Below are 14,401 nucleotides of genomic sequence, written 5' to 3'. Positions count from 1 at the left end.
TCCCATTATCACTCCAGACCATTCTCGGCAAGCCAAACCTAGGGGAAAACTCTTTGACAAGGGCTTTAGCTGTGGATAAGGCGGTATTGTCTTTCAGGGGATATGCTTCTACCCATCTCGAAAAGGCGCAAACAACAACGAGTACGTATTTCAAGTTGTTGCACCTTTCCATGTGGATGAAATCTAGCTGCAAAACCTCGAACGGATACAGTGGAGGTGCAAAATGACCAGCTGGAGTTGGAGTTCCCCTACCAGGGTTGTATTTTAGACAAACCATACAATTCTTGACCACATTCTCTGCACACTTGGGAATTCCAGCATTTTGCCATAATGGAGCCAACAACTTACAGATCCCTTTCACACTGATGTGAGCCATTCCATGTGCCATTGTAACCACTCCAAGCACGTATGCATCGGGTAACAACCATCGCTGATGCTCTGACAATTCAAACCAACAACCATTTGCATCTAATTTACCCGTACTCTCTCTCCACACACTCGACTCTTTCTCTGTAGCTTCAGCTTGAATAGACTTCACACTCTCCATCGTATCTTCACACATTCCAACGTCACCAATCCATCTTGCTGGGCCTGCAACATACATTCGACTCATCACATCTCTTGCTGTTTCTTTTGCAACTTCATCAGCAAACGCATTACCGCGACCAACATCGTCAGTAACCTTCTTATGTGCACTGCATTTCACAATCGCGACTTGCAACGGCAAAGTAAGTGACTCAAGAAGCTCATTCACCAACTGACCATGCTGTATCTTGGCCCCATGTGAAGTCCGAAACCCACGTTCTTTCCACAATCGTCCAAAACTATGGGCCACACCAAACGCATACTGGCTGTCAGTATATATGGTCACTTTCATTCCTTTTGATAACACACACACGCTCTCGTAAGTGCAATCAACTCTGCTGCTTGAGCTGAATTATGTGGGATACGTGCAGCTTCAACAATCGTATGCAAAGTCGTAACAGCATATGCCGCAGTCGTATCACCATTCGGAAGTTTGAAACATGAACCATCCACCCATAAGGTACCATCACACTTCACAAGAGGAGTGTCCTTAAGATCTACTCTCCATTTCGTTTCTTCTTCTGTCCTAAGAAAACAATCATGCTGTTCAGAAACATCTGTTTCTGCTACAATCGGCAACAACGTAGCTGGATTCAACGTGTTGCATCTCTTTATGTGCACATGACTCGCTAACAGTGTCAACTCATAACCTGACAATCGAGCACTAGTTAAGTGCTGTGTCTTGGTCCTGTTTAGCAAAGTGTCCACTGCATGTGGAACCATTACAATCAATGTATTATTCATCACCAAACCAGCAGACTGCCGAATAGAAACAGCTGCTGCCGCTGTAGCTCTCAAACAACTCGGCAACGCTCTAGCTACCGGATCTAAAGTCGACGAGAAATACTTACATGGACGCTGCTTGTCCCCAAAAGACTGTGTCAACACTGACAACGCACAACCTTCTTTCTCATGGACATACAGTGTAAAGGGCTTACTGTAGTCGGGGGTACCCAACACAGGAGCCGAACAAAATGCATCACGCAATTCGGAAAAACTTTTCTGACAATCTTCAGACCACGGAAGGGGATTTGGCATATCTTTACAGGTCAATGCCACCAAAGGTTTGGCCAGTAGGGAAAAATTCAGTATCCATTGTCTGCAATGAGACGTGATACCCAAGAAAGCACGCACTTCTCTTTGTGTAATTGGCACACTCAATTTTGCAATTGCCTGAATTCTTTCTGGGGTCAATCTTCTTCCCTCCTTCGATAAGAGATGACCTAAGTAGGTCACTTCTTGTCGACAATACTGTAATTTTGAAAGAGACACTTTGTGATGCAAATCAGACAAATGACGCAACAACGACAACGTGGCTTCTTTACAAATCTCCTCAGTATCTGCAGCGACTAGCAAATCGTCGATGTACTGAATAAGTGTAGCACCATCAGGTAAAACAATCGTATCAAGCTGTGTTTTTAAAGCCTGACTATAGATTGACGGACTCTCACAATAGCCTTGAGGAGCGCGTTTGAATCTGAAGCTTCGACCTCATAAACAGAAGCCGAAAATATCCATGCTCTCCTCGGCAATCGGGATGCTGAAGAAAGCATTCTTCAAATCAATGACCGAAAACCAAGTGGCTGAAGCCGGAATCATAGTTAATAGGGCAGTGATATCAGGAACAACTGGAAATTGTGGCACAACTATTTTATTCACCTCTCTAAGATCAATCACAAACCTGTAAACAGGTGGCTGAGAAGAGTCACTTCGTTTTAGGACAGGCAAAACAGGGCTATTGCAAACATTACCTCTTGTTTCTTCAATCACATCCTTTTCAATCAAATCATAAATGATCGCTAACAACGCCTTTTCACCTTCATTAGAGATCTTGTATTGGGGAATGCGCGGCATTTTAACATTCGCTTTCAATGTCACGACATACGGCGGTATTTTAAAAAGACCCACGTCATTAGGACCAGTAGCCCAAAGAATATCAGGAAGAAACGACAATTCTGTCGGAAGTTTATCCTTCGACAAATACATTGGGGAGACCACTTTCTTACCCAGTGTAAGTTGTACTCCCGAAGGAGAACAATACAATGTTGCGTACAATCTTTTTAACAGATCCAATCCTAACAAGTTCTCACCACAACCTGTCGTCAGAATAAGGGGTGCTTCGAATTCACAAGGTCCAACAGACAGAGACATAGGACTAGAAATCGGGTTCCTAACCGGGGCGCCAGAAAAACCTACTGAAACATTCGTCTCGCCAGACAAAGGTGCGCCAGGGAGTTTAGAGTGCATAATAGAACTCTTCGTAGCACCAGTATCCAACAGAAAAGGCTCTGACACACCTGATGTAATCACCTCAACATAAGGTCCACTCTGATCTACTGGAACTGAAACAACTCCCTCTCTTTGTCCGTGGCTGTCCTAGCAATCATCCACTTCCATATTCTCACCTTCTGCATAGTAGTCATCAGCATAGTACTGAGTCGTCCTACCAGACGCGTTGTTCTGCTGATCAAAGCTATTCATTGAATTTTGGGGAGGAAAGGGACGCGTGTTCTGGGGGAAATTTCCACATCCCCTACCTCTAGGTGCTTGTGGAACACCTCGACCTCTTGCGCTAGGGACACCATTCATACGTTGTAACAAAATAGGGCAACTATATTTGAAATGACCCTCTTCCTTACAATATGAACACTGATTGGGACCTACCAGAGCACGCTGTTGAGGATACTCGAACCTTTGCGAGTTTCTCTGAAACTGTTGAGGTTGCTGATAGTCACGCTGACCACCACGAGGCGGATACGCCTGCTGCAAAAGAACCTTCGTCTTTAACTCTTTAGTTTTCTTGTCTGCTCTATCCTTCTCATCGTTATCCCTATTTTCGTAGTACTGTGCAGTAGCCAATATCTGTGCTGAGGAGGAAACGGCCCAAGAACTCTCTGAATCTTTCAATTTCTTACACAATTCGGGAAGCAAATTGTGCACAAACTTGTCAACGAACAACCTTTGACCACCTTCTGTACTCATATCTTGACCGCTGTGGTCGATAAACGTCTCTTCAAACCTGGTGAAGAAATCGGACACGGTTTCATCTTTCTTCTGCTTACATGCAGACAATTTATCCCAATTCACACGCATTGCAGGCAATAAAGTCTTCATGTACGTAACAATCCTACCAGGAAGGTCTGCAACTAAAGGCTCAGGTTTAGCACCACCAATTTGTCGGCCATCTGCAGCAGCGATATTAACCCATGAATCACCTAACTCTTGCACATGATCCGTATGACGGATCAATCCCCATAAAGGCTGTGGAACCACATTTCCAAACAACATGTCTATATCAGCTAAATTCATAATACATGAGTCTGCAGTCTGTGATAATTCCTTATAATACCCTGCAGGATTTTTGCGGGGATCAGGCAAAGTCTGCTTAAGAGCCAAAACTTCCGCTCTTTTCCATGGAACATGTACCCAAACACGCTGAAAGTGTGGCGGAATGGCTGGATTAACGTTTGGGTCCCCTTCCCTCCAAACTGGGGGAACTTCTCTCATTGGATATTGTCTCACTTTCCTCCTAACAGAAGGATCAGGCTCAAACAACGGTTGAGAAATACCCTCACTCCTAAACGATAATAATGTCGCAACTGCTTTCTCTACATCGGAACCTACAATCGTGCCTTTTGCAAACTCGAACCGTACACTGCACAAATCAGGCGGATTGGATTCCAAATCATTATCCTCCAATTCTTCACAAAGAAAAACACACATTTTCTCAAAAACATATCTCTGCTTCGGTGCTTCCCATTGGCGGAAAACATCCATAACGGACTCTAGCTCATATCTTGTGGGGTCGGTAACCCATTTATGCGCCAAATGATCCAATATCTCCCGATCTCTAGAATCGGGTAATTGACTACGCAACTGTTTGCGTGTTGAAACCGGGGTCATACTTGATGCCACAAAGAAGGGAGACAGAAGACTAGCAACAGTATCAGTCATTCTTTGTCGAACAGAAGGAGAAGTCGACAAAAGAACAGGAGAAAAAACAGAATGAGACAAGGCAGATGCAGAGGCAGAGGCAGTATCAGAAGGAATATCGGGGGAATTAGTCAATACAGTAGGCAAAGTCGTAGGAAGTACAGGTGGAGCAGGTGGCAAAGTCAGCGGCCCTTGAGGAGGCTGCACCAGAGGAGTAGGAGCCAACTGAAGAGGAGCTGGCGGCTGTGGAAGAACCTGAGGCACAACAACCGAGGGTTGCACAACTAAAGGTTGCGGAGGTGCTGTAGCACTCTGCGCATAGGGGGGTGGCGAACTTAACAAATGTGACATTAAAGGATCTTTCTCGAGCTCCTTTGCTGCATCTTGCTGGAGAGGCGGCAAAACTGGGTAGCATTTATCAATTGCCATTTTACGTTGCCTGTGCAACTGCTCACTTGCTTGCTCTTCTTCGTTATCTCTATACTGCATAGCAGCTTGCATTATCGAGATACCCTTTTCTCTTTTATTTTTCTTTGCTAATTTAATTTCTTTCTGTTTGGCTTCCTTTCGCCATAGGCGGAAAGAGTCAAACATCGCCGGCCGGGCTTTCTTCTTAAAAAGTCTAACCTCTAAATTATCTAAAATCTCGGTGTCGTAGCTACCATATTGGGGCCACTTTAAAACACCATCTTTCCTGGTTTATCGGATCCATACTTAATTATATGTGATGGGGCCCACGCCATGCTTCACATAGAGTTCATAGGTTGGAGTTCCAATTGGAGAAACCGGACACGAGTCCTCCAATCGGGAATCCCTATTACAACCAAGACAAAACAAATTTCCAAGTCTGCTAAGACCAGGCATCTTCGCTCTCTAGTCTAACTTCAAACTTCAAAGGATTATCGAATACGATAGTCTCGTGAATACACGAGTCCCTCGGCTTTGGTACTTGCAAGTTCCAAATCAAAGATCCCAAGGGGATACCCAAAACCTAAGGACTGGGAGATGCTCCACTCGTACTTAACTGAGGTGTCGATGATGTCACCAGAAGACTCGTCTATTGTCTCGCTCTACAAATCATCAAAGGGTCCAAGACAGGGCGATAGTCAGGGCAGCAGTCCTTCGTAGCCGTCGGAAAGCGGGGAACCTCACAGCAAAGACTTTCGGACCACGACGACATACAGGGGTCGATGAAGTGGTTGGCCTTCCTCCAGAATTTCACACGAAGCTCCTCACGAACCTCTGGCTTAGACCGGTACCGCTGAAATCGCCCCACGTTGGGCGCCAAATGAAGTACCGGGTTTTTAAGAACCCAGCGGTGCCAGGGGACACAACCAAAGACTTAGAGTTCTCCTGTCTCAGACTACAGAAACACAGAGTCTTCTTGGTGAAGTCAAAGATCGAATTTATTGGCTGCAGCCAGTAACAGGTATCCTAGAAGTACAACATGGTGTATGTTCTCAGGAGACTGCTCAATCTTACAAAGCCAGCCATTCCTTTTTACACAAAATATTATGCTTTAGGCAAACATTCCTTATTTTACTATAGTAACACAAGATGGTCTGACAGATGTAGCCTTTCAACATAGTCTGGTACCAGTCTGGTAAAATATACATTGTATGCTTTGTAATAAGGATAGCAAAGCAAGATACACAAACTATGATCCTCTATATAGATTATGGATAGAAAGAAAGGCTAATCCTTTTATCCTGGCATGATCTGAAACAAATAATTTAAGAGAACCCTTGGAAAGTAAAATGGCTATGACTGTGATATAGTCACTTTTAGCGTCCGCTGTGTTCATATTTAATTTATGTTAAGTGCCTTTTATAAGGCTAGCTGCTCTTGGCAACATGTCTATCAATGACAGAAATACTGTAATATGCTTGAAGACACTGATGGGACTGGTTAACTTAAGTCAATGTTTCTGTAAAATATGCTGAATGCTCTTTACTAATGAGTAAGAAATAAGTAAATGTACCAAATAACACCTCAAATGATCTCTTTTAACAGAGACTAAAGGTGTATAGGAAGAATGCTGAAGTAAAGAGTAACATAGGAAAATAACTACGGGCCAGGCGTAATAAATACCGGTTGCAAAACAATATTTTACACTTTCCAACTAGTATTTTTGCAACCAATATGGAATTTGACAAACAAACCTATGTACTAAATGTCAGTTCATACAATTTCACTTCAGAGTGGTCTATAACACAATCTATCTCAGGAATATTAATGATGCCAATGAAGTACCGGGTTTTTAAGAACCCAGCGGTGCCAGGGGACACACCCAAAGATTTCGAGTTCTCCTGTCTCAGACTACAGAAACACAGAGTATTCTTGGTGAAGTCAAAGATCGAATTTATTGGCTGCAGCCAGTAACCGGTATCCTAGAAGTACAACACGGTGTATGTTCTCAGGAGACTGCTCAATCTTACAAAGCCAGCCATTCCTTTTTATACAAAATATTATGCTTTAGGCAAACATTCCTTATTTTACAGTTGACCATTCACATATTTCTACGACAAAGAAAAGCAGATTCATGATGACAAGCCCATTTTCAGTTTGTCCAGCCCACAATCAATTACCAGGTAAGGTCCAACACTTTTCATCAGATATCGGACGGACCCCTAATAAAAATGGGCACCTCCTCATCGTAAAGCAGGCCATAAAGAAAGGAACAGAGACAGGTGTGTGTAAGATTAGACATAGTTGTATGCAATAGAGAGTTTATGGCATGTTGTGGCTTGATCCCTAATCTCGATCGGCCACTGGGAAGGAAACAGGCTGAGCAGGTTTGGCTTTAGGCAACGGAGTCAGTTTGCCCAGGTCACACAGGAGTCAGCAAAAGGTGTACGTGTCCATGGACCTGGTCGGCCTTATTCATCGGCCTATGTGAGGGCAACCACAAAATGGCTGCTGTATACAAAATGGAACCCGAGGGTTCGGAACGGAATCCCTGATTTCAGGGTGATGTCGCCACTCGAATACGCCGAAAATACTTGTATATAGTATACTAGTCATTCTCGGTCTGCTGATACCAAAATCGTCATGATACGACTATGTTTATGACACGGGTCCAGAATTTCAGTACCACACCATCGTCTGGGAGTTGATCGACATTTGTGGTTTGAAACCTTTTAAGTAAAAAAAAAAACTCTAAAGCAACGCCCCACATCCGATTTGAAACACTTAAAATTGCACCACTGTTTCTGGCGTATATCTACTTAGAAGAGTTTGGGAATATTGTCTTCCTTGTACACCCATGAGACCAAATGACATTACAGAAACTGCTGCTTTAAGAGAGCCTGTTAGTACCTAGTTGATGAATCTTTTGCATGGGCTGTGCAGAAATTAATAAAAATACACGATGTCCGGGAGTTTGACGGGATGTACGCCAACATTCCAACAAGTTCTATAGCTGCGGGGAGATTGGATCAAGGACTGAAGATATTCCGAACACACTTGGTGGGTGCTTGCAGGTATAAATAAAAGTGCACGATGTCCAGGAGTTCTATGACGGGGAAAGGGTTGTATGCAGTAATAAGACGCTAACATTCCACCAAGTTATACAGCTGCGCGGAGATTAGATAAAGGTCTGAAGATTCCAAAAACACTTTGCGGGGCTTGCAGGTATAAATAAAAATGTAGGATGTCCAGGAGTTCGATGACGGGGGAAGGGTTGTATGCAGGAGTAAGACGCTAATATTCCACCAAGTTATACAGCTGCATACAGCTGCGGGGAGATTAGATGAAGGACTTCAGATATTCCAAACACACTTGGTGGGTGCTTGCAGGTATAAGTAAAAATGCACGATGTCCTGGAGTTCGATGGCGGGGGGGAAGGGTTGTATGCAGTAGTAAGATGCTAACATTCAATCAAGTTCGACAGCTGTGGGAAGATTAGATAAAGGTCTGAAGACCTGGCCAAAACATTTTGTTGCTGCTGTGCTGTTCAGTTAACCAAGGGTGTTTTTGCACCATACAGAGACAGCTAGCGTAGGAGTGCCTGTGAGTGCCTTGCTGATGAATGTCCTATTTACAAAGAACAGACAGAGACTGCTGCTTTAAGAGCTTCTGTTAGTGCCTCATAAATATAGCTTATTTTATGCGGCTTACCGCCGCTTCCTCTCCTACGGACACTGAAGTGGCTGTTAAATGTGTACGGCTCCCTGGAATTCAAGTTATGTAAATGGCGACTGCGAAGGCGTGCCGAAGTGTTTAAATAAAATAAAAATCATGCAACCAGGTGCCACGGTGAGCCGTATGAACACAAAAGTTAACAAGAACCGGTCTGAGGGGGTGATAAAAGAGGGACCTGCGGGTATGAAAGTTAAGGCAGTGGTGATGGAGTGATGAAAGAAGGAGCAGCGACTGCCCCATGAAAGGGTATGAAACCTAAGGCATGTGGTGATGAAGGGATAAAAGAATGAGTGGCGGCTTTCCCATGCGAGTGATAAAAGGAGGAGTCACGACTGCCCATAAGAGTACTTTGAAATATTGGCGCTGTTGTGGAAATGAATTAAAACAAACTTTGAGGGGGCAGCAGAGAGGCATCCTGTCCCTTTAGATTTTGAGAGAAGGCCTTTAAGGAATAAGTACAGTATTAAAAATTGTTTTAAACCATCTCGCTGGATTGTAAATAACAAGCATTTGCAATGCAATAGGTCTCGCATTAGGAAAGTTTGAGCTATTGGTCTTGTAAATGACACATTTTTTATTTATGTGTTGGTTTTGAAAATAGCGAAATTAATAGCTTTGTCATTTACAATGCCAATACTTTTAACTTTTGCAAATGTGACACCTATAGCATTTGTAATGCAACATGTTTTGTATTTACGTGACTTAGGTGTATTGATATTACAAATAACAATGACTTTTAATTTTTTTAAATAATTAATACTTAAATAAAAGTTATTGTAATTTATAATGGCAATAGCTTAAACTTTTGTAAATAACTTTTGTGAAGATTATGTTCAGTGTATTTTATTGTGACGAAAATCCAAGAACAGAAATGAAATATTAACATCTTTTTGTGACATTTGTAATAAAGCTTGAAACATTGAGAGAACATATTTGAACCAGTTGTTGAATGGTTGCACAGATTGATGCTGTGGTAGCGACGAGTGATGCTGTGGTGTTCAGTGATGCTGTGGTAGCACATAGTGATGTTGTGGTGCCCCTGAGTCATGCTGTGGTGCCCCTGAGTCATGCTGTGGTGCCCCTGAGTCATGCTGTGGTGCCCCTGAGTCATGCTGTGGTGGTGCGATAGATAGATAGATTGAGTGAGGGCGATAGATAGCTAGAGGGAGGGAGAAAGATAGATAGATAAATAGAGAGGGCGATAGACCATTTTTCTGACATATGGAGACAGTAGGGCAAAGATCACTGATCGAACACCAGGAGCATGGCTGGTAATCTGTGGGGAGCTCAAACCAGAGGCCCAGAAAATTAGCTTATTCCAGTTGAGTCATTACAAGGTCAATTTGAGGTACGACAAAGACATGTATTGATAAATGGTCTATATAATGCACACCCAAAGGTATACCCAACTCATCAGGGACATTGGTTTGCTGCAAGTTGCCGGTCCATACCCAGACTCTGTAGAGGGTAAAATGAGAGCCCCTGCCTGGATTCACATTCACCACTCGTCCCCCAAGAAAAAATAGATTGTTTAATATGAGTCATCTTGACTTTCTGACAAATTCATTCTTGCCAAATAGTATGTTATATTTAAAGAGTTGTAAGCAGGGGACCTGTAGGACTTTAAAATGTAGCAATAGAGATAAGGACCATAACAGGGTTCACCAACCCCTTCTACCTCTCTAGATCAAACCCAAAGAATCAATAGGAACAAGAGGTAAGACTGCTGTCCCTGTTGACAGACAAGTCAAAGCTATCTCCCATAACTAATGCAGACTTTACATAATGCATCATAGCCTATAAGTGACCTCACAGCAATGTTGAATATGTTGAAGGACCTTAATGAATCCTTCCAGAAACATAAAGGGAACAATAGGTAATAAGAATCTCCTTCCTCACATTTGTTTCACTGCAAACGTTAACTGTGGGTCTTCAAAGGATCTTTACCAAACACTTACCTTGTCCAGAGTCAAGATCAGGACATTGTTAAATTCATTGATCTGCTGAATCTAAAAGTCCTCTTTCTGGCCCTCATTTATCTCCATGTGAAAGTTGATCTTATATATTTTACCACACACGTGAACATGGAGGAGGGCACCACTCGTGGGAACAGAACCGTAAAACAAAAACACGGGTTGGGGTGTGAAGAATGGGGAATTACAGCTTCAGCAGACTCTTTTTGTTTAAGTGTGTGCATCTGCATGCTCCAAGTGGATGTTTACCACCTGTGGCCACCTCCAAGCTGAGTGTTTCGCCAATGTGTAAAGCTCCAGGGCTCCCTTTTTGGATAGTCAGAAACTCACTCCGTGCATTTCACTCAATCCCATTGATCAGCAAATAATTTAGAAGTGCAATATGAACAATTTTTAATAAATAATTTACTCTTAAATGTATGGTCAGCTGGGGGCATCTTGCCGCAAGGACTGCTTTAGTAGAGTTGAGTAATAAGAACTCATGATTCATGAAAAGGATAGCGCCAAACGGATCAAATAGTTTGGAGACAGAACCGAGAAAGCTCTGCCTCCTAGATGACTCTCCCTAAAATGAGGAACTGTTGCTCTAAAGTGAAAGACTGAAAAAAGCAATGGAGAGGGCAGGTACCACTAAATTCAGCTCTGAATGGAAGGAGCACCAGTGCCACCAAGACCCCGATGTACCAAGCATGAGGACTTAAATTCACTTCTTTCCTCCACTGGGAACTTGCGGTGAGCCTCTGTCACATGGTTGAGCCAATGCAGCTCAAAGACCACCCTAATAGCCACATTCTGAGGTAGCTGTAGTTTGTCCAAGGTCTTCTGAGGTATCCCTAGAAGGCATGTGTTAGAATAGCCAAGACCAGACAGGTTGGCTACAGCTACCACAAGGGCACTTATCTGGTGAGGGACACCAGGAAGGATCTTTCTCCCTTCCGGCATCAGCTATGACTAGTCTCAAATCCTCATGGCGTTGGCTGAGATTACCATTTAAACTATTCATACCTCCTGTTCTTTTAAGTTTCAAGAGAAATTACATATCATGTTTTAGAAGAAGTAATGACTCTCCACCTTTGCCTTTCATTGTTGAACATAAAGCTTGTATTTGAAAGGTCAGGAAGACACCTTGGAAACTATGAACTGGGAAGATGTCTGCCAAAGCATCAATTATTGCATTTTGGAGATGTATTATTATTAGCTGCTATGCCACTATTAGGCCATTTGTTCAATATTTATATCAAACCAACATTCAAGGCCATAAAAGTAAGAAGTTGCCTAGCTTGGAAAAACAATGCCTTGGTATCTTTCATTGTCCAATAAAACCATTCCAGAGATCTTATCATGTTTCCCAATCTAGAGAGTGGCATTTGTCTGTTACCCACCCTCTAATTGTATTTTATTGCTGTATACACATTTTCTGATAGTATCCATCAGGTTGGTTCATTCCTATAATTAGTTGTTCTGGAAAAGCCTGTGGACTAATTTTAATGGTCCTGCTATGTTATGTTATGAGTAATTGTATTCGGTCTTCCTTGACTAGCATGGCTGCAAAATGGCGTCATGAACTGGGTATCTTTTTCACAGTTCTGGGATTTCCAAATAATGGTTGGGTGTGGTTGCTACCCAAACACACGTAAACAAAGGTTTCTTATATTTTTAGTTTACTGATGGTTTGCTTTTATTTGCATGAAAGTAAAATGAGTTTGCTACACATAAACGTATTTGTACTGCTCTATATATATGGAAGAATGTGCCGAAGAACTTGGCTCTCTTTTTGATTAACTCCATAGTCTGTTGTACATTGCTTGTGCACATTGTTTGTAAACAATCATCACTAGCCAGGTGTATGATTATGATGCCATGCTGTGTGCATGGTGATGTAGTATGTTTAAGGCAACGTTTATGAGTTCTATGATTTAGGTTAGTGTGGTGGGGAAAAGTGCTTTGAATTGACCACGCTTTCCTAGCTCTAAGGATCTGCAGCTGTATTATGCTCATGGTGGTATCATGGTTTTGCTATGAGAGTGGAAATTACTTTTTAAATAAATTAGACCTCATTAATTTATGACTATCAATTAATGATGCACAAAAACACACTACTGACCATAAATATTACTACAAATGACAAATACTTCTGGGACAAATATGGTGAAAATTGGATCTCTCTCACGGCATAACCTCTTTCTGTATACTGTTGATTCCCCAGGTTCTGCATGATACTGGGACACCCCAATATTATTATTGAGGTATCATGGTTCTGTCTTGTGTGTTCAGTTTGGTAAGGCAAATTACAAGTATAACTGGAAAGTTGTGTAGTAGGAAATGTTGGATGGGAATGCAATTGGGTGTCTGTTATCCAGTTTTGTCATATTGGAGGTTCATTGGGTTCAAGCCATGGGATCTGTTAACTATATATTGACTGGCTAATTGTGTGGTGCACTTTGGTGTTGGTGCTTTATGTAGCATTGAGATAGCCAAACCGGAGCCATGTAGTCTGCATATGGGGAGTTATGGCAAATAAGAACTATTACTAGTTGGATTTTCCTGTTGTAGAGGAGCAAGAAGGCTGTCTAGAACTGTGCAGATTTTAGAATCATCAGTGCATATTTTATAATGGGGCAAAGCACACCACATAAAACAGGGCAGGCTTTAGAAACAATAGTGCATAGTACATAATGTGGTGTTTTCATCTAACAACTATGTGATGTGTGATAGTACTAATAACACATTTGAAATGTTTGTTAGGATTCTAAGGAAATATGTGCTTCTCAAGTCTGTTTGTGTGTGGGTTTGCGTGCGAGTGGATTCGCAGGCAACTCCTAATACAGCACTGCAGTTGAATTGCCGCTCCTAAATTCCAGCCACAAATTGTTTTATTTGAAACCCTGATGCGTTTGTTACATGACTTGTAGTGACAATTTTGTGTTTGTCTTGCAGCTCCTAAAAATGATACTTCTGGGACAACAGACTATGCATTTGAGGTAGACAACCTTCACAAAACCTTAACAATTGGAGCTGTTTTTTTAGTTTAATTTCGGCATGGTTTAAATGGTCTTGTTTGAAGGCTTTTTTCATGTCTACTTTTTCCTAGATGGCTGTTTCCAGCATTCGATATGGCGAAAATGTTACCAAGGAAGTGGGAATGGTAAATAAACTCATCTATTTTACAACCATGTAAAGCTTTTTAATATGTTAACTACTTTAAAATAAAATTGTAGCACAAGAAAATGTATCCAGTTAAAAACGTATTGCTAAGTTAGTTATAGAAAATATCAGACATTTTGGTAGTTAGGGTAAGCTGTGCAAATCAAAACTCACTCCTACTGCTTGTGATGTCATACATTAAATCACTTGACATCTCAAATTACATCATCAGTAACCCCACTGATAAGGTCTCAAATTATTGTATTGATGACATCATCACTAATATCAAATATGAGATCACCAGTGACACCATCAATGACATCAGAATGTCATCATAGTTAATGTGTCATGCTTAGTGAGTGAAATAGAAACAGCCATTACAACGCGGGTTTTAGTGTTTTAGGGTTTAAGGTAGTGTAGGGGTGGGAGTAGTGTGGGTAGCGTAGTAGTGTTTTAGGGTTCAGGGTAGTGTAGAGGTGGGAGTAGTGTGGGTGGCGTAGTAGTGTTTTAGGGTTTAGGGTAGTGTGTCGGAGTAGTGTGGGTAGCGTAGTAGTGTTTTAGGGTTTAGGGTAGTGTAGGGGTGGGAGTAGTGTGGGCAGTGTAGTAGTGGGTTTGGGTAGTGT

The 14,401-nt window shown here is 42.1% G+C and overlaps 1 protein-coding gene across 2 annotated transcripts in view; it reads left to right on the top strand.

The window, feature by feature from the left end:
- ADHFE1 (alcohol dehydrogenase iron containing 1) overlaps positions 1–14,401 on the top strand; it is a 388,378-nt gene that overhangs the window by 61,776 nt on the left and 312,201 nt on the right. For both annotated transcript variants that reach the window (XM_078687223.1, XM_078687222.1), the window contains exons 3-4: positions 13,572–13,615; positions 13,726–13,779. In XM_078687223.1, the coding sequence (XP_078543349.1) occupies positions 13,572–13,615; positions 13,726–13,779 (98 nt within the window). The remainder of the gene's footprint in view (positions 1–13,571; positions 13,616–13,725; positions 13,780–14,401) is intronic.

Source organism: Lissotriton helveticus, chromosome 4_1 (genome assembly GCF_964261635.1).
Source record: "Lissotriton helveticus chromosome 4_1, aLisHel1.1, whole genome shotgun sequence".
Taxonomy (NCBI): domain Eukaryota; kingdom Metazoa; phylum Chordata; class Amphibia; order Caudata; family Salamandridae; genus Lissotriton; species Lissotriton helveticus.
The sequence above is the reverse complement of the archived record's forward strand: the minus strand, read 5'-3'. Positions and strand labels throughout refer to the sequence as shown.